Source organism: Desmodus rotundus, chromosome 9 (assembly GCF_022682495.2).
Source record: "Desmodus rotundus isolate HL8 chromosome 9, HLdesRot8A.1, whole genome shotgun sequence".
Taxonomy (NCBI): domain Eukaryota; kingdom Metazoa; phylum Chordata; class Mammalia; order Chiroptera; family Phyllostomidae; genus Desmodus; species Desmodus rotundus.
In genome coordinates, this window is record NC_071395.1 from 80,228,202 (window position 1) to 80,248,262 (window position 20,061).

The 20,061-nt window shown below is 52.8% G+C and overlaps 1 protein-coding gene across 2 annotated transcripts in view; it reads right to left on the bottom strand.

Moving 5' to 3' along the window:
- KSR1 (kinase suppressor of ras 1) overlaps positions 1–20,061 on the bottom strand; it is a 149,083-nt gene that overhangs the window by 56,967 nt on the left and 72,055 nt on the right. For both annotated transcript variants that reach the window (XM_045198960.3, XM_024565096.4), the window contains exon 2: positions 8,967–9,107. In XM_045198960.3, the coding sequence (XP_045054895.2) occupies positions 8,967–9,107 (141 nt within the window). The remainder of the gene's footprint in view (positions 1–8,966; positions 9,108–20,061) is intronic.

The window sequence follows — 20,061 nt, forward strand, 5'->3', positions numbered from 1 at the left end:
GTACCTGGCACGCAACAGGCGGTAAATACACTTCCTGAGTGAGCGCAGGACTGGACCGATAGGAAAAACCAGGAATAGGCCCTCAACTCCGGGTATTGCCACATCTCATCCTTTCCTCCCTCGGGGCCGGTCAGTCCGCTGGCTTTGTGGTTATTTGCAGATGTGTGCATCCCTCCGCCCTGTAAGGCCCCCAGGGTAGACTGTATTTTTTTTTTTGTTCAAAATTAATCCCCTGGGATGATTAATCCCAGTACAAGGTAAGTCATCAATCGGTGTAGAATAAATAGATTTAAAGGAAGGAAGGAAGGAGGGGAGTAAGGAAAGGAAGAAGGACAGAGGGAGGGAGGAAGAGAGATGAAGGAAGAAAGAAAGGGGGACGGAGAAAGGGAGACTGAGAGAAAGCTCAATTCAATTACACAACTATATAAGGTAGCCCCAGGCCGGGTTATTCTGGGTAAGATGTCAGATGACAAAATTTCGTAGGTAGATAAGTTTGGCTTTGGAGTCTGGAGGATGTGAGTTTGAATCTCAGCCCAGCTATCAGCTAGCTGTGTAACACTCACACGTCACTCAACATCTCTGAGCCTCAGTTTGCTTAGCTGTAAAATGGGGTTCATGGTCTTCCCCACCCTGACCCCTACCCCAGGTATATGGATTATACACGAGGACATATACCACCTTGCAGTTTGCTCCCTTCCCTCCATATCCCAACCTCGGCTCTTCTCCTGGTTCGGGTTACACCGGCCTGCCAGTCCACTGCCCAGGCCTACGTCTCCCCCTCCTAAGTGGAGGGAGCTCTGTGGCCCATCCCCACTGGGCTGGTACTCAGATCTCAATTTCTCGGTACCAAGGCGGCCCCAAGCACAGATCTCTGGGGTGTGTGCCACATTCTGAGGAGGCTCCCAGCTGCCAAAGAGCAAGGCTGTCACGAGTTCGGCCTCTGGCTCCCAAAGGGAGAGGGTGGGACAAGAGGAAGAGGGATGGGGAGGAGAGGCTAGGAGCTAGGCATCAGGGTTCACGTTGATTTAAGCTGCACCCAGGAGTCCAACACCAGTTCACTTTTCTGGTTTAATCTTACAAGCCTCCCGATTCCTACGGCCTACATTCGGGACCCATGCAGAGCTAAGACCACACTCAGGCAATGGGAAACCAAGACTGTGGCAGAGGTCAGATACCGTTCTTCCCCATCCCCAAGAGGAGGCCTGATTTTAAACGTGGGAATGCAAGGATAGAAAAAAGGGGAAAGAGAAACTTGCCCAGTCAGGGCCACAACACAAATCTCTTACTGGACCCACCTCCATCTTCTGTTCCAAAAACGCCACCCGGGAGAGCTGAATCCGGGAACCCCGCACCCGTGGCTCGGGCCTGGAGCCCCAGCTCTGCGGCAGCCACCTCTGCCTGCGAGGACTGACCCCAGCTAGTGCCTGCCACTTCCTTTAACAACTTCCAACGGGGAAACTGCTAAAGAAAAAAAATGGCTCCATGCCAGCAGGCTCTGAAATCATTTCCCCAGCTGCAGCCAGAACATGAAGCTGTGATTTTTTAGTTTTTAACCCATGGAAGGGTGGGGGTGGTGGAAATAGTTCCTGTGTGACTTTGGATGGCTAGGGAGGGATGAAGGGGCCCTGCCTCTCAACTCACTCACTCTTCTGCTCATTCAGTAGTCAGCTCCTCCAGCCCTCCATCCCTGCAGGCAGGTCTGGGTGGGTGCTCCCCACCCCCACACCTATCCCCGTGATGAATTCAGCCTTCTCACTCCTAGGAGTCTGATTTTCCTTAAAACAATTCTATATCTCTCTCTCTCTCTCACCCCCCCTTAACCGCCCTCCCACACACACACTTCAGCAATATCCCAGGTAAAACCCCAATCCCCGTGCTTCCCGTGAACCCACCCTGTGACCTCACCCATTTCTTCCCAGACCAGGCCCTTTCAAACCCTTGGGAGCTTTGCAGGTCCTGTTCCCTCCCTCTGGCGTGCTCTCCCCTTTCCCCAGGCTAGCTCCGCTCCCAGGGAAGCCGTCCCTAGGAAAGGTCCTTCTTTGCCTTCCCCAGGCCGAGTTCGCCCGCTCGCTCCCACAGACCCCACTTGGTGCCAGCTCTCAACGCGTGCGCTTCTCCCCAGCCTGTGAGCTCCTGGGACCGGGGAGAGCGCCTTCAGCATCCTAGGTCTCCGCACAGGGCCCCACCAGGGCAGGCTCCGGAACTGCACTGTCCGATACAGCAATAGCCACATGTCTGCTTAAATTGAAGTTCATAAGGACAGAACTCCAATTTTGGTTCTCAGTCACACTATGCATATTTCAAGTGCTCCATGGCCACACGTGGCCAGTGACTACCCCAGTGGACAGAACAGTATAGAACGCTTCTCTCATCATAGAAAGTTCTATTGGACAACATCACTCTAGACCAAGGTCTGAAAACTGGGGAAACCTATGAAGGCGTCTCCCAAGTTACCTGTCTCCGACACCCCTGGAAGAGGGAACGAAGGAGGAATCAAAGTCCCACGTGTCAGAAGCACCGCAGCGGCTCTGGAGCCACAGGGGGCTGGGACCTGACTCAAGTGGGAAGGGAATCAAGAGTGCAGACAGAGTCCCTTCATCCGCCCCAGAAACCAGGAAGTACAACCACCGCCCCGAGGCCACTTCCATGTTCGTCCCCTCTTCATTCTGCAGAAAGGCATTGTTTCCTGGAAACTTTATGACCACAAAACAGTGACCGCAATCGAAAGCCAAAAGCTGAAATAATATTTAGATAACCCTAGAGAGACGGACCCCAGGAAAGCAGTATTGAAAGGAAGAAGATTATACACACACATCTAATGCGTGTGTTTTCCAGAGAGAAAAATCAGGGCCCCAGTCAGGAAGCCACAAATGGTTGAGATCAGCAGAGAGCTCGTCCAAGTGGCTGAGGGGACAAACCCCACCGCAGGAAGACAGTCCCCAGAGGCCTTGGGGAGCGGCCCTGGGGCAAGTCGCCGAGTACTGATTGCACTGATTCTGGGCCTGCAGCACGTGAGAGCTCAGCAAAGGAAAATCGTCAGACTTCATGGATTTCGATAGCTTCCCCAGAAACCGAACCAAGAGAAGGACAGACGGATAAGAGACCGTTTTAAAGTCTGGCACCTCCAGTCTCCATTCCATGGTGACTTCCAGTCACTTCTTCACCCAGCAAATACTTGTGAAGGGCTCCCCGTAGGCCAGGGCTGTGCCTCTGGGCACACAGCCTCTTCTGGGCACGGGCCAGTGCCTTCCATACATGCCTCTATGGGCGCAGATGGGCACCCCTCAAACACAGTCCTGCCTAGAGTGGCTTGAAGAAATCTCATCTCTTACTAGTCTACTGTTAAAGAAGAACACAGAGATGAGATTAAGACTAAACCCTGCAGAATGACTTATATTCTATGATCCCATATTAGCCACTGTAACAAAAAAGGGAAACAAATTCACATGTAAATAAAAACAATGTGGCATCCTGGAATGGCTCCTAGAACAGAAAGAGGACATTAATGGAGAAACTGGTGAAATCCAAACAAACAGATTTTAGTTTCATTAGGAGTAATGTATAAACGTTGTGTTCTTGGTTTTGACAAGTGCACCGTGGTCGTGTAAGAGGTTAATAATGGGGAAAGTGGGTGAAGGTGAAAGTTTATAGGGGAACTCTGTACTACCTCTGCACACTTTCTATAAACCTGAAACTTTTCCACACAAAATCCTTACTTACTTCTTAAGTAATGGTTTAGACTCCTGAAGTCCACGGAGCCTCTCCCTCGGAAGGGCAGGGGTGTTTGTGCCGTTTGGAATGCTGGTTCTGTAGTGCACACCGGTCTTAGGTGGGCAGACCCAGCTGGTACTGAGGGCGCACAGAGTCCGGCAGGGCCTTGGGTGGGTGGGGCAGGGTGGGTGTCCGAGTCCCAAGAAACGTCAGGTTAAAAAAGAGGGTAAAACCAAATCACACCCTGGGGCCGGCCTTGAGGCCTGTGCCCAGAAGCCCTCTAGCTCAGGACCCCGTGGCTGTGCTCCCAGACGGTTCCAGGAGAAACCCAAACCAGGAGCAGAGCGGAGCAAAGGCAGCGCATCCCCACGCCCGGGTTAGCAGGGGCTGGGGTGACTACGGGAAACAGCCCTTCTTCCACGCAGCAGCACACTCTGGCCCGGACAGGGACCAGTGTGGGGTCTCAGGGACAGAAGCGGAGCAATCTTGAGAAAAGGGCCTGGAGAGTTTGTTTGGAAAAAATGGTGTAACATCCAGCAACGATTCCTTCTATTCTGAAAACCCAGGCAGAAAGCTGCCTGCTGCCCTCCACCCCCAGCACCCCCGGACAGCCACCCCCTCCTACTGATGAGGACGGTGAGGATGCCCTAGTATGGCCCTTGGGACCCACAGTGGGTAGGGGGCAGGCGCTAGGCCCAGCTCCAGTCGCTCCCATGTGCCACCCGCTGTCTTAAGCCCTGGGCCGACTCCCACTGCCTGTAGGTTCAGAAGGCTGCTTCTGGTCAGCCCAGTCCCTGCCGTCCATCACTCCCTCCTCCTCTCACCCCTCCCCCCCGGGGTGGCTGCACAGAGCTGTGCCAGGTGCAGCCTCTAGCACTCTCGCTGGGGAGTGACAGCAGCTGAGGAGGAGAGGCAGGAAATCGCCTTAATGTTCCCTCCTCCACCCCAGGAAACACCTCGGTGCCTCTAAGCACCTACAACTGCCCCAGCAAGCCAGCAAACAACACGTGGGTCTTCCCCCATTTTACAGACAAGGAAACGGAGGCTTAGGGAGGTGACAGAGTTTGGCCAGGTTCCCGGAGCCAGGACAAGAACCAGGAGAGAGCAGGGTTGAGGGCGAGGACTCGAAGAATCAGGAATGGAGGATGCCCAGCTCTGCCCCTCACAGCTCTGAAATCCTGAGCCAGTCAGGACACCCCAGGGACCCCAGCTTCCTCAACTGTGAAGTGCAGAAGTGGCCCCGCGCCCAGCGGTGCTGGGGCAACCAGAGGAAACAGTGCACGCGGAGCGCGGAGCACGCCACGCGGGACGCACTCTCTGCAGGTCAGCGGTGAGGCACCAGAGCCCGCTGCAGTCGTGGTGCTGCCCGATACCTGGACACAGGGGCCTCCCGGCCAGGGCCTGGTTGGACTCCTGGAAGTAAGACCCCTCCATGGAAAAGGGGTGTTGGTGTGGTCAGAAGGGGAGTGCCCGAGAGGCGCCAGGACTCCCTGTGGCACTGGCCCGCCCCAGACTTCCCGAAGAAGGGCCTCTCGCCCGCCACAGGCTGACTCGTGGGCAGCTGGGCACAGCAGGGAAGGTGGATCTGGGGGGCTCTGGTCCCTTCCACTGGCCTTTCTCACAGGACTTTAAAAGCCAGGCCTTGGACCTGTGTCGTCACCCACTCAGGACGAAACCCTTGACTCCTGGGAACACCCACCATGTCATGATGAGTCATCCTTCCTCCCTCCGCCCTGCCTCCCTCTCGGACAAGCAACAGCCATGTCAGGCCCAACATCAAAGCGGGTTGTGTGGCGAGCAATCCAGAGAAGGCAGGTCTCTGTCTCACGAGGTTATATTCCAGTGGGAGGGTAGGCAGACCGAATAGGACAAATCAGATAAACTCCACAAAGAGTCAGGGTCGTTAAGAAAATCAGCCAAGGTGCACTGGTGGAGAACAAAGGGTGGGAGTGAGCCTTAGATCGGAGCATCAGGGCAGACTGCTCGGAGGAGGTAACATGGACCTGACTCTAGAATGATGTCCACAGGCTCAACCAAGGAAAGGCACTCCAGGGAGGGGCAGAGCAAGTGCAAAGGTCAGACCAGAGACCAAAGGGGATGGTGAGTGAGATGAGAGGGCAGAGAGAGAGATGAAAGCGCAGAGGTGAAAGCGCGTGAGGCAGCTGGCGTTTATCTGGGAAGAAATGGGAGCACTGGAAAATGATGTGACGCAACTTCTGTGTCCTAGTGGGCCCTCCGGCTGCTGTGTGGGAAATGCAATGAAGGGGGTAAATGACAAAGTAGGGGGACAGCTAGGGGGCTGCTGCAGGAGCCTGGGCAGAGAGCGTGGTGGCCTGGACCACAGTGCTGGACGCAGGGAGAGCTGGACGGGTCTGCAGCATGTCTGGGGGCAGAGCCCACAGGGCTCACTGCGGGACTGCACACGTGTGAGGGCAAGGGGGACTCGGGGATGGCCTCCTGGGTTTGTGAGCAGCGGTAGCTAATGCTACTGTGTCCTGAGACGGGAAGACAGGGTAGGAAGAAAATGTGCTGTAAGTATGGAAAGGGAAGAACAAGAGCTCTGCTTGAACGTGGTAGTTTCAGAGCCGCCTTATGATCTCCAAGTCACTGGCGAGGTCCCTGGGCAGCTGGAGACGTTCCTGCAGCCTCACTCCGACCCCTCCCCATCCCCACAGAGCTCTCTGCTCAGGCCCCGCCCCAGGCCTGCATGCCGGGTGGCATCCTGGCTCCCAAACCACATCAGTTTTTGGGCTCTGCTGCCTGACTGACCCCTGCATTCAAAGGAGCTCACCCGCTGTCTACCACCCAGCTCTGACGCATCACTCACGACTTGGTGACTGCAACATCACCTGACTCAGTATCTGCTATGCCTCTGAGACTGGCTGGAAGACCCCTGTCCCAGCTGCCACCACGGGGCTTTCCCAGGGCCACACGGCCCCTGCAGCTGGCCTCTATAAATTTGGCTTCTACCCTGGGCACACCTGAGTCTCCTGCACACTTCAGATCTCTGGATCTCCAGGGAAAATCCTTCAAGGAGCTAAGTCATCTGCTGAAGATGTCTTGGGCCCAAGAAAGGAAGTTTGGCACAAGTTTGGATGGAGTCCAGCGGGCCCGGGTCTGAACCGTCCCTGCTACTAGCCCTGGGACCCCTGGGACCCTCGGAGAGCCCTGTGGGTTCTCTGAACCCAGTGGTCCTCATCTCTCAAGCAGGGACGATGCTGATGAGATGCTGGTCAAGTCACTGCCCTTGTGGGGCCCCAGTGTCCCCAACTGTAAGCAACAGATGTGAGGGTGAGAGGAGCTGCTTTCCATCTCTGAGCTCTTAAGGAGGGGAGGGGTAGATGCTGAGGCTGCGCTGGGGGCTAAAGGGACCATTCGATTCTTCCTGGTCTCCAAGTCCATCATTTTAAATTTGCCGTCATGGATGAACCCTACATGTTTGGATCTGCTTCCTGTGTGGCAGAAAGCTGTTAGGCAGGTCGGTGGGCGACGAGATGGATGGCGAGACGAGGCTCGTGACACATATCACGTGCGTGTGTACACGTCACTCAACAAGGCTCCAGGAGACTCCATCTCACAAAGCAGCCTCCCTCAACCTTCACACCAGACAGCTCTTTCTGCCACCCTCTTCAAGGCTGGCGGGTACCACAAACACGAGGGCCGCTGGGGCCAAGAGCCCGTAAGCCCTGAGGGGTCCCCTGTGGACCCCCATTCCCCCTCCCCCTCCCCCCCCACCCCCCGCCCCGCCCCGTGACAGGAACCTTTTATGTGCATGTCACTTCCTGTCCAGGAATCTCTCCTAGGGAAAATCCCTAACTATACAAACAGCTGCATAAACAATAGTAACCACTTTGTTATGTATAGTAACCAATGAATTAACTTCTACCTGGTAAACTACATCACATACACTCAATCAAACACTATACAGCTGCCTTAAAAAAGAGGAGGTATGAAAATACAGGGAAAACGTCCCGATTGGCCATATCAAATAAGCAAAATATAAAAATGTTTCTTCCAGGTGGTTCAAACCAGTGGTGCCCGATAGAAAGGTGATGCAAGCCACATACTTGAATTTTAATTTCTGAACAGCTGCATTTCAAAAAGTAAAAATTAATTTTAATAACATTTTATTTAACTGAATATATCCCAAGCAGCGTCATCAATATATACTAAATATAAAAAGTTATTAAGTATTTTACTTTCTTTTTTCTGTACCAAATCTTAAGGCTGCTGCACATCTTTAGATCACAGCGCACCCCCGTGTGGGCTTGCTCCCTGCCAAGCAGCAACAGCCGCACTGGCGCGTTCCTGCCTCCCGGCACTGCACGGTCTCACCCGTGAGAGATTTTTAAAAACCTTCAGTAACAGAAAAAAATGACCAGAAAGAAAAATCCAAATCTTAATGATCACAGACTTTCTCTGAGAGGTAAAAAGATGAATGTGACTTTTCCCTCCTCTTTCTGTTTTCTAAAGTTGTCCACATACAATGAATTCATACTACTTCTAAAACAACAGTAGGAGTCAATCTTTTTAATTTCAGAAGAAAGGGATCTCAAAGGCCTGACTGGGTGCACTGCACCTGCCCAGCCCGGACCCGTTCCGCCGCAGGAGCGCCGCCTGCGCCCGGCACCTCGCGGAGGGCACGCTCTCCGTGCAGGCTGGCTGACGGACGGTTAGCTGGTGGGTGGGCAGCTTGGCCGGACGGATGGGAGACGAACAGAGGAGGGAAAACAGCGTACTACAGCAGTTACAGGAGAAGGTTAAATTCAGACTCTTGTTATTTCCAAATCCCAAAGCTATCACTTACTCGCCGTATGGTTTTAAAGCAGTAATTTAACCATTCTGTGCTTTAATTTTTTCAAGTATAAAATGGTAACAGCGTTAGTAACTCCTTCACAGGGTTTTGTGAGAATTAAGTGAGATTATCTCTACAAAGTGTTTAATACCGTGTCTGTCGCATGGCCAATGTTTCCAGAAATGCTGGCTGCCGTCCTCACGGTGGAGCAGTAAACCTCCGGTGTGGTCAGGCTGTCTGGCCCGCACAGCAACGGCACCCAGGACACACGCTAGAGGCACATTTGCCCTGGGTCCCTCCTGCTGCTGCTGCACCGCCCCCCCACACCCCCTTCCTGAGAGTAGATAGCACCGCCCCTCCATCGCAGCCACAGAGGAGCTGTCCTTGGGTTTGCATGAGGCCCCTTTGCATGACCCACCCACACCCCAGCCCCTGACCCCAGCCCCCATGGCCCTCGTACCTGCACCACCTCTGGCCGCACATTGAAGGTGTACAGCCAGTCACTGAAGCGAGGGTAGCTGTTGAGCTCGGAGGTCCTCTCACCAGGAGCCACACTCAGCTTGCACTGCCGTTGCTTGCAAATGTACCGGACCAGCTTCGCCTGCGAAAAGCCCAGAGAAGAAAAGGCGGTTCATTCAGGGCACACACGAGTGGCCACCCTGAGCACACTATAAGAAAGCTCTGGCAAACAGGAGCCTGCTGGATTCCCCTTTGCTTCCATTCCGACAGTGCCGAAGAGGGGTGGGAAGGGAGGAGAAGAATCTGGGGCAGCCAGCAGGAAACCTGGAGAACCACCCATAGCCCCCCGTCCCCACGCAGCAATGGCTGACACTGCCTCAGCCTCGGGGGCCATGATCCTTAGAGAGTAATGGGCCAGACGGGTCAGAACAGAGAAGGACCTCCTGCCGGAGTGAGGAAGGCTGGACTGGGGGAGAGGGTTAGCAGTTGATGACATAGAAGATGTGGGGGTTTGAGGGTGATGAGTAACCTTCCACTTAGGATACAGACAAATTACTTAATGCCACACCCCAGAAAAGCCTCCCTGTCTTCCTCCAAAAAACGAGGATATAATAGAGCCTCCCTCTCAGGGAAGTTGAGAAAAAAACAACACACTCTGTATGTGCCTCGTCCCCGAGTGCTGGCCGTGCCTACAGGGCTACAACAGTACTAGCAAGGGTCCATGACTTGGGTCCAACAACTGGCTTTCAGGGCCCGCCCACACCCGGAAATGTATGCAAATTTCAGACACGGGCATTTTTCCAGGCGGAGACTGCCGACAGCTTTCTGAAGACTAAAACTTCAAGTAAAATAAGTTTGAATAATGCTAGCCCGATGGTCTCTTTGACAAATACAGGGCTCCACCTGGGTGGCCCGCAAAGCACTGAGGAACACAGAGGGGGCAAGAGGCACAGGGAGGGCACAGCCCAGAGCGGATTTAAAAGGAGGAGAAAGGACTCCAACAGATGGAAACAAGCACACACCCGAAGAAGGCCAGAGTCCCCGCTCAGCTGAGCCGCCTGCCCCTGGGCCCAGTGAGAGCTGCCGAGACGCTGACCGGACTCGAAGGGCCTCATACTGGTGACTTTCAAGCTTCCCCAGAGGACAAGCCGCCTTCAAAGACTTGCGCAGAGACCCTGCCATTCCAGCCACTTCCCAGTCCTGCTGCCCCTCGAAGGGTTTGCTTGTTAACGCGTCCCTTTATCTTTCATCTGTTATATCTCAACAGATGTCTCTAAACAGCACGGTCACAATACTAAAAGATAGTTAATGACATTATAATTAAAAAATTTCCTATATCTAGGAAGGCTCCCAGTTTCCAAAGAGGAGTTCTTGTCCATTCCTGCAGCACAGACCCCCCTGGCAGTCTGGGGAGGTCTGTATCTCTAAGAATAATGCTATTAAGTACGTAAAACAAAACGCTTAGGATAGCAGAGGAAATCAATTACACGTAAATGCACTCATCACAATATTACTTAAAACTGTGATAGGGCTCTAACGCTTCTTTATTAAAGCAGTAAATCCCGCCTGGCGGCGGGTCTCAGAGCTGCCGTAACTCTCAAGTCGTGCTTTCTCGGACAGCTCGCCACGGCAACGCGACAGGAAAACAGCTGACTTCTACCAGGGACTGAGGCACACAGATTTGCTAAGACGACTGTGCCTCGTTGCCTACACCCACATTGAACAACATATTAAATTTCAGATGAGGATAATGCAAATGAGGGTAACAATTTTCCGATCCAAATTGATGAACCCCCCGAAATTCTCTCCACACACTCCTGGTAGAGAACCCTGTGGCTAGACGGATGCGCAGTGTGAAACAAGACCCATAGTGACAGCAAAACCACAGCTTCTACTGAGGCCTTTCTGAAATCGTCCCCAGAAACTTGTTTGGTCCCAAGCTCACCAGATGCTAGGCTCAGGGACCCTGGCCCATTCATGTGGCCCTGAGCTCTCTTAAGTCCTGCTATCTTCAGAGGGCTCGGTGGCAAGGGAGGACAATTGCTAGAGAGGGAACACTGAGTCAGAGCAAAAATAGTTCCACTGAGTTGTACAGTTTCTATGTTTAGTGAAACCTAGAGAGAGGCAAACCCACGCCGTGCCTGCACGACATGCCCCTGGGGTACCCAGAGCAGACATTACTAATCAGACATTCTCTGTGGAGGCTTTACACCGTGGAGCAGACATTGCTAATGGAACGCTCCCTGCTAAGGCTGGCAACTCCCAGGGTGCCTGCCACACAAGAGGTGTGTTTGCTGGCCTGCCATGGAACCGAAGCCCCTGGGAGACATCTTCAGGGTAGGAAGCTCACAAACATAAGGACCAGACTCCTCCTGTGTCCTGAAGGGCCAGGCAGAGGCACTCAGGCCCCTCACCCAGGCCCGCCTCACTCTGGTCCACTCGCCCAGTGTGACCAGAGACCAATTCCAACATGAGGGCCCCAGCCTTCTCTTCCAGGATCCTCTCCACTCCACCCCTATTCGCCACACCCTCCAGGTGCATACTCACCTAGGAAATATTCCTCAAATGTTCAATATTTCCTATACTCCCCTACCCCCTGGGCCTCTGCTCAAACTGTCTACTCCGGCCAGAAGTCCCTCCATCCTCCAGCCAGTGTCCTAGGTCTGGGCAAGACTTCCCGGGGCCTGGTCAGCATTCCTGTCTCCCCTTCCCAGTGTGTATCTGCGTCTCCATGGCAGCCCCTATCACAGCCGGCCTCATATAGTCGAGCTTCTGTCATGTTACATGTGCTCCCAGGGCAGCGGGCACAGAACAGGCTTTGGAGTTTAACAGGATCTGGGTTCAAACCTAGGTTCTGCCATTTACCAGTTGTGTGACCTCAGGGAAGTTCATTCATTTTTTCTGAGCCTTGGTTCTCTCACCTGAACAACAGGAATGATAATCCCAGCTCATGCACGGTCTATTGGTCTATCGGGGGCTGAACTAGCTCATGAAAACCTGCAATGACTAAGTCAGTCCCTCTGTTATTACACATCAGGGCAGGGACCGTGTCTACCCCTTTGTGACTGTCCCCACATGCCTATTACTGCCTGGGGCACATATATGTGCTCAAAAATCCTAAGGAAGGAAGGAGGCAAGGAAACGCATTGGCCTCATCCCCACATTAAAATGTTTCTCACAGCCAGACCTTCCCTCCACTCCCAGCTGCTCTCAAACTACAGCTTCAAAGCGCCGACCACAGACAGGGCAATAAATTGAGTAACTGTGCCAAGTCGAAACCATTCTTTTCCACGTGAAGTGAAGAGGCCAGGCTGTTGGCACTAACAGCAGCAGCAGTGAAGGCCATTGCCACGGGCATGAGAGTTTCCAGGGCTGTACTCCTGGGAGCCAGTGAATAACACATCAATTCCACGTAGACTTTGGCCACCAGAGGTCAACATCAAGATCAGCCCATCAGTCTCAGCAATGAGCAGGCCCTGGGGCTCTCTCTAGTTCACCCACTCCAGGATGTTTGGCCGCCAGCCCTCTGCCAGGAAGGTTCTTCCCAGTGACCCCTCAGTCCCCACAGCTCAGCTTGGATGTCCACTCCCCCAGGACGCCTTCCCCACCCCTTTCAGCCCTGCTCCTTTGCCCCCGCCCTCTCCTGCATCAGATCACACATTGTAGTTCTAATACATTGCTAGTCTGCTTCCTTCTTTACACTGTAAACTCCATGAGGCCAGGGGCCTGGCCTGTGCATTGCTCCCCACTAGGCCCCCAGGAGCCAGCATGGCACCTGGTACGCTGTTGTAAAACCTTTGTTGAATAAATAAATGAACACACACTATGTTTTTGCGGCCCCAACAGGCACACACATTTACCAAAACAACAATGGAAAACAAATGCCAACTGGGCAAGTGATGACTCAGGAGCCTGAGAGCCTCAAAACCCAGGGCAAGTTCCCCAGAAGAGGAGTAAGCAGTTTCTTTGTTGAAAGGCGGAGAGGATCCTTGCTAGACAGCCCGAAGCGGGCCTGCAGGCAGGACCGTGCAGAGCTGGGGAGGACTCCTCACTGCACCCAGCTAACCATTAGCCTGGTGGGCAGAGTGCTGGGACCCAGGGGCCAGCAGGTCTGGTGTCCCGTTGGCTGCCCTCTCCTGGAGCTCGTTGAGAAGAAATGACACCTGCAGAGCTGGGTTCTGCTAAAGGAGCGGAGCTGTTCTTATCCGCCAAGGATGGGGGTGCCAGGGATGCAGCTCGCATCTGAGAGAATAAGGCTGCGCTCACTTTTTGGAAAGTTGGTCACAGTCACAGAGCACCAGAGGCTACTTTCCCAGAGAAACCACAGTGGGGCCTGCCGGCCCAGCCCAGGGGCCTGCGAGGGGGCCTTTCGTAGGTACAGTCATTCTCTCTTAACCGCAAAACCGCAAGATATAAATTTTCCGGAATAGAAAAGCACCTGGGGCCTCAGCAATGGAACCGGCAGCAGGAGAGGAAAGAGTCATTAGCAGTCTGGCCGCAGGGGAGGCCTGCGCTGGAACTGAACAAAGCCTCGCCCTACCCCCGTATTCTGCTCCGTGAGCGTGTGCCCCACCCCCACCCTGACACCCAGCCTGGTTTACCGAAAGAACAGAGGGCCCACAAACCAGTGGTGGGTACTACCGATACGGGGTATACAGCAGGTGCTCACTAAGTGTCCTACGTTAAAAGCTCCAGGCTCTAGTCCCAGCTCTGACATTTAGATTAAGGATCTCGGGGAAATTCCCCTTAGCTCAGCTTCAATTTCACCACCTATAAAAAGGGTATCATTTTATAGAAGTTGGGGCCAAAGTAACTGATATAAAATGCTTGGGACAAGAGAAAAAATACATACAGGTCCCACTACGTCACTGTGGTTACCCAGCCATGTCCAAGAGGAAGCACAGGCCTGTGAGGAAAAACTCCGGCTCTTGAGACAGACGAATCTGGCCTCAACAGCCCTCGCCACCACACCACCTCAGCAGGACACTTCACCTTGGCCTCAGTTTCCCCATTTTTAAAATGGGGTGATCTGCTGCAAAGGGCTGTTGTGGAGAGTTACATGAGATTATATGGGTGTGAGGTGTTCCCCCACTCAGTGGCAGCTGCAGCGGGTGGTGTCCTCGCCAAGCGAAGCCTTCAGGTTCTCTTATAACCTCCTTGGGCGACAGGGACGATGTGGGTGGAGTCATGGCTATTTCAGAGGTGGAGCTAAGAAGACCTCAAAAGCCAGTGTTGGTCTGTCTTCAGGACAAGGCTGGTAGAACTTAGAGACTAGGCTCATTTATTTTAGTCATGAAAGCTGAGGCCCAGCTCACCAGTTAGCCCCAGGGAACCCGAGTCCTCCCCCTTCTCAAAAGGCTCACACCTCCACCAGCAGCAGCAGGTGCCAGGCAGGAGGGGAGCTGCAATGACCCCAGGCAGGCTGCCTGCCCGGGTGAGCGCGGGCACGCCTAAGCCGGCATCCCAGCCAACCTCCAGTGCAATCTGCCACCTGTAGCCACTCCGGCGTGTCCCAAACAGGCCTCCCAAACAGAGGCTGCTATAAGCATCACTTCCACGGAGGTGAGGCCTGTCGGATGTCCCTGAAGAGCAGACACCTGTCAGATTTTCCAAAGCATGTGCCACAGAAAGAGAGAAACTTCCGCAGGAAAAGGAAGCAGCTTCCAGAACTGCAAGGAATGCGGAAACACGAGAGGCCTTACACGTCTGCTCTGCTCAAAGCTGCCAAGTGCAGGGAGCGCAGCCTCTCCTGGGGATGGCTCCTTCCTCACCATTCTTTACGCCTAATCCCATCTCCCTGTAGCTGGCACCCACAGATCCCAGGTTCACCCTTCAGAGGATATCGCAGCTGTCACAGGGGACCCACAAGCCTGGCTGATATGGGACACGAGACTTCTCTGCAGCCACAGAACTGAAACCCGTGGAAGCAGCCGGTGTGCCGGAGTGGTAGCGGCCCCATCCCCCAGAGAGAGAGGGCAACGTGCCGAAACGGTCGTCCCAGCAGAAACCTCTCGCAGGCTTCCCAGGGGGGCTGGACAGGGGCCAGCCACTGTGTCAGAATGGCCAGGCGCTGCAGAGGTAATAACCAGGCAAACACCTGGTGTGCAGGTGTGCCCATGCGGCCTGTTTACCATCAGCACCTCTTCTGACTGGTCCGGGGCCATGCCTACCATTAGTTAACTGTCCCGCCACCAATAGTGGGAAACACAGGTTTGGCTGCTGGGCAGACCCAAGTTCTACCCCTGGTGCTACCACTTACCAGCTGAGTGGCAGGGATCAGTATACTTTATCTGAGTTTCCTCATCTGTAAAGTGATGAAAATAACATACACTCTATAGCGGAAAATTCCTTGTGTGATTCATATATGCAAAGTGCTCCGTCCGATGTCCAGAAGACACCAAGGGCTCACTGAACTGCATGTTGTTAGTATTGGGCCTGCTCAGTCGGCAAGAACGGCTTTACAAGGGGAGAGGGAAGACTTGCAGCCGGCACTGTTTGCACCTTATCTTACCCAGGTTTCTGCACCTTCGCAGAAAACAGGTCTTCCCAGACAAGTGACTGCAAAGTCCACTGCACCCTAAAACTTCAGTGCCTGGGATAAGGAGGTCCTTCCTGTGGGTGACCCCCAAATCCATGATCCCGGCTATGGCAGTAGCCAGATGTCACGACATCTGTCACCTCAACCCTGACTCAGATGTTAACCCTGAGAAGATCATTACTCTTCTCAGTATCTCAGGTCTTTACGTCTCAAGCAGGGCAGGTAGTTCAATCTACGGGGACAGATGTGACAGACGCTGAAATATAGACGGACAACCCAGGCAGAGAAGGACACTGGAGTCTCATGTACAGCAGCAGGCTCGCTCAATTATGAAGATCATGTCCACACTCAATGACCAACCCTAACAGTAATGATGACTCTACTGCTTATGCAGCACCGTACCACCTTCTTTTCCTGGATTCTCTCTCTCTTTCATAAATGTATTTTATTGATTATGCTATTACAGTTGTCCCCTTTTTCCCTCCCCTTTATTCCCCTCCACCCTGTACCTCCCTTCCTACCAGCATTCCCCTACCTTAGTTCATGTCCATGGGTCATGTATTTAAGTTCTTTGGCTTCTCCATTTCCCATACTATTCTTAACCTCCCCTCTGTCTATTTTGTACCTACCATTTATGCTATTTATTCCCTATAACTTTTCCCCCGTTCTCCCTCCTCCCCCTCCCCACTGATAACCCTCCATGTGATCTCCATTTCTGTGAATCTGTTCCTGTTTTGGTTGTTGGCTTAGTTCATTTTTGTTTTTAGGTTCGGTTGTTGATAATTGTGAGTTTGTTGTCATTTTATTGTTCATATTTTTGATCTTCTTCTTTTTCTTAGATAAGTCCCTTTAACATTTCATATAATAAGGGCTGGGTGATGATGAACTCCTTCAACTTGACCTTATCTGGGAAGCACTTTATCTGCCCTTTCATTCTAAATGATAGCTTTGCTGGATGTAGGTCCTTGCCTTTCATGACTTTGAATAGTTCTTTCCAGCCCCTTATGGCCTGTAAGTTTTCCTTTGAGAAACTAGCTGATAGTCTCATAGGAACTCCTTTATAGGTAACTGCCTCCTTTGCTCTTGCTGCTTTTAAGATTCTCTCCTTATCTTTAATCTTGGGTAATGTAATTATGATGTGTCTTCGTGTATGCTTCCTTGGGTCCAACTTCTTTGGGTCTCTCTGAGCTTCCTGGACTTCCTGGAAGTCTATTTCCTTTGCCAGATTAAGAAAGTTCTCCATTATTTTTTTCAAATAAGTTTTCAATTCCTCGCTCTTACTCTTCTCCTTCTGGCACCCCTATGATTCGGATGTTGGAATGTTTAAAGTTGTCCCAGAGGTTCCTAAGCCTCTCCTCATTTTTCTGAATTCTTGTTTCTTCTTTCTGTTCTGGTTGAATGTTTATTTCTTCCTTCTGGTTCAAATTGTTGATTTGAGTCCCGGTTTCCTTCCCTTCACTGTTAGTTCCCTATACATTTTCCTTTATTTCATTTTTCATAGCCTTCACTTCTTCCTGTATTTTGAGACCATATTCAACCATTTCTGTGGGCATCCTGATTACCAGTGTTTTGAACTCTGCATCTGATAGGTTGGCTATCTCTTCATTGCTTAGTTCTATTTTTGGAGCTTTGATCTGTTCTTTTATTTGGGCCATATTTTTTGGTCTCGGCACACCTGTTACGTAGTAAGGGATGGAGTCTTAGGTATTCGCCAGGGCATGGCAACCTACTTGGATGCATTGTGGCTCTGTATGTGGGGGAGGGGTCCAGGAGGGAACAATGCAGACTGCTCAGCTCTTGGCTGGCTTTCACTCACTTCCCCCACTACCCACAAGCTAATTGAGTCCTTCTGGTGCTGATTCCCGGCGGGCGGGGGGGGGGGGGTGTACATTTTAGGACCCTGTGGGTCTCTCCACTGAACTCTTCTATGAGTCTGGGAGTTTCTACCCCTCCCCCCACCGCAACCCCCACAGGTTTTTTCAGTCAGAGGTTTTGGGGCTTTATTTCCCCACACTGGAACCCTGGGGTTGAGCAGTCTGTCTTGCTCCCCAGTTGTTCCTCCTGGTTTATCTGCAAGCAAATGTGGGACTGCCTGGTCCCCAGCTGCCACCTTGCTGCAACTCCTCCCTGCCCCAGCTGCCCATCTCCCCCCTCCTACGGTCTGGATGAATGTTTATTTTTTAACATCTTGGTTGTCGTACTTCCACGCGGTTCGGTTTTCTGGCAGTTCTGGTTACTTTTTGGTTTTAAATTTGTTGTCCTTCTTTTGGTTGTGTGAGGAGGCAAAGTATATCTACCTGCGCCTCCATCTTGTCCAGAAGTCCTTTTCCTGGATTCTCAATGAAAATTCCAGGAGGTAGAAATTGCAGATCCCTGACAGCACAAGAGTGACATCCCAACCTTCACACCTCCCCCAAGTGGCAATGTCCCTGAGTGTGTCATTCTCCCCCACAAAACACAGTTACAGGTAATTGAGTACCTCACAGATTCTTCCAGACTGTTGATGGGAGGTGCTGTGCAGTCAACATCAAGGGGAGATAAGAGAGCTATGTCACGATGTGAGTGCTGGGCAGCCTGTTTGGCTCGCTCCCTGGCTAAGAGACACCCATCCACCCTGCAAACAGTAATGTACAACACTGAGTCCAGCCTCAGCACAACGACAAGTACGGCTCCTCACTTACGGCCACTCACAAATAGTCCACCACACGTGCTAAACCCATGAGACTTACAGGTGTACTTTATCGTTCCGTCTTACGAGTGAAAAAACCAAGGCACCAAGAGCTTTGTAAGTTTCTCACATCATGAAGGGACTCAAAACTCAGCCTAATGCTCTGCTTCACTGTACCATACCACTTCCCAAAAATGACTCCTGCAATTCACCCCCAACTCCTCTAAGCTGTCCTGACCAGCACGAGCAGGGTGGCCGTGGGCAGGGTGGCCCTCCTGTGGCCCAAAGCCCCAAATCCAGCAATATCCGGACTCTTCCAGGCAGAGAATCCTCTGAACGAAGGCTGCAGACTACCCCCACACTCTCCTAATGTGTCCAGTCACACAGTGGGCCACTGCCTCTGGTCCTGATTTGCAATAGCCTACCCTCTGGGCTATACCTGACTCCAAACCGGCTCTAAATTCCCTAAAACTGGCCACCATCCTGCCCAGTACCTGGGACTGCCCAGCATGCTTGCAGAATGAGGTGAGGCACCTAGATGGCCACTCCACACTTCCGCCCCCTTTCCCTCAGTTTACTCAGTCCTCCAGCCAGCAGGTGCAATTCCAGGTCACCAACACCTAGGGGACCCTGACTCCTTCCTCCCAGGTGAGCAGCACTGTATTCTTAAGAGGATGTCTTTGTTAGTGCAAGGTCTCTGTCTACCCCATCTTAAACTTTAAAGTCACCAAAGCTCTCATGACTTATTCCACCCTTCCCTCGATGGTCCCTGAGGCTGCCCAGGCCTCAGGGCTGGTCCCCCTACTCCTCCTACCTCCTCCGAAAAGCTGGAGTATGCTTCGGGGAACTTCCTGCAAGCGCAGGCAGCTAAGCTGTCTGGTCTGGCTGCCATGGCCATCTTATTGCAAAATGATTTCTGAGAATGCACGGAGGCCTCTGGAGGTCACGATGCAGCCCACAGCGCCACACACAGGCACAAACCAAGCCCAGCGCTATCCCCGTGGCACTGCCAAGCCCTGCAAAGGAGGGTACCAGTGGGGCTGCCATTAAAGGGAAAGGGGCACAGCAAGTGAGAGCACCAGGGAAAGTGGGGTGAGGAGAGGAGAAAGTGACCTCAATTCCCAAGCCAGGTATTTCGCAACCAACCATCCTTCACCGGTCTGTCTCCGTCCAGTGTCCGGGCTCCCCTGGGGAAGCTGCCAGACGTGTGCATTTGTGCAGAAACAATCTCCCCACCAAGCCTCCCACCAGCAACCCTGCCCTGACGTCAAACTTGGAGTCGGGAAACTTCAAACACAAACAAACAAGTCTGCCCCAGACCACAAGTGGAGCTGTGCCCAAAGAGGCTGGGCTGGGAGGGCCACAGCTGGGAACTCGGGCTTCCCTCCCTTTCCCGGCTCCACAAGGGCTGCTGACTGAACATGACAACAGGCTGCTGCAGGCAAGAGGTTCAAACCCAGGTGGAGACAAAACAGGATCACTCTTTGGCCTGGCTGATGGCTCTGGGTACCCACCAGGGCCAGCAGAGACCCTGCCCAGAAGCACTGCCGAGTTGGCTAACTCCCTCCATGCAATTAGCACCCCAGTAGTTTCCATCACCCGTTCTAACCGCTCTGGTGCCGAGCATGAGAAGGGAGGGCAAGGAGAGACTGATGTGGCTTAGAAGCACGCACGAGGCTTCCTGGGACAGATGGAACTTGAGCTGGGTCAGGGCGGACAGCCAAGGAATCAAGTTTTCTCAGCAACACCTGTATCCTTTCTCAGGCTCCACTGAGGTCGTGAGACTCAACAGGAAAGGTTTCGAGAGGTAGGCATTTCCCTGACTGAAGTATCCTCGGACAGCTCCCACTTGAGAACCAAGGTTGAGTGAAATAAAAGTGCTCTTCGGAG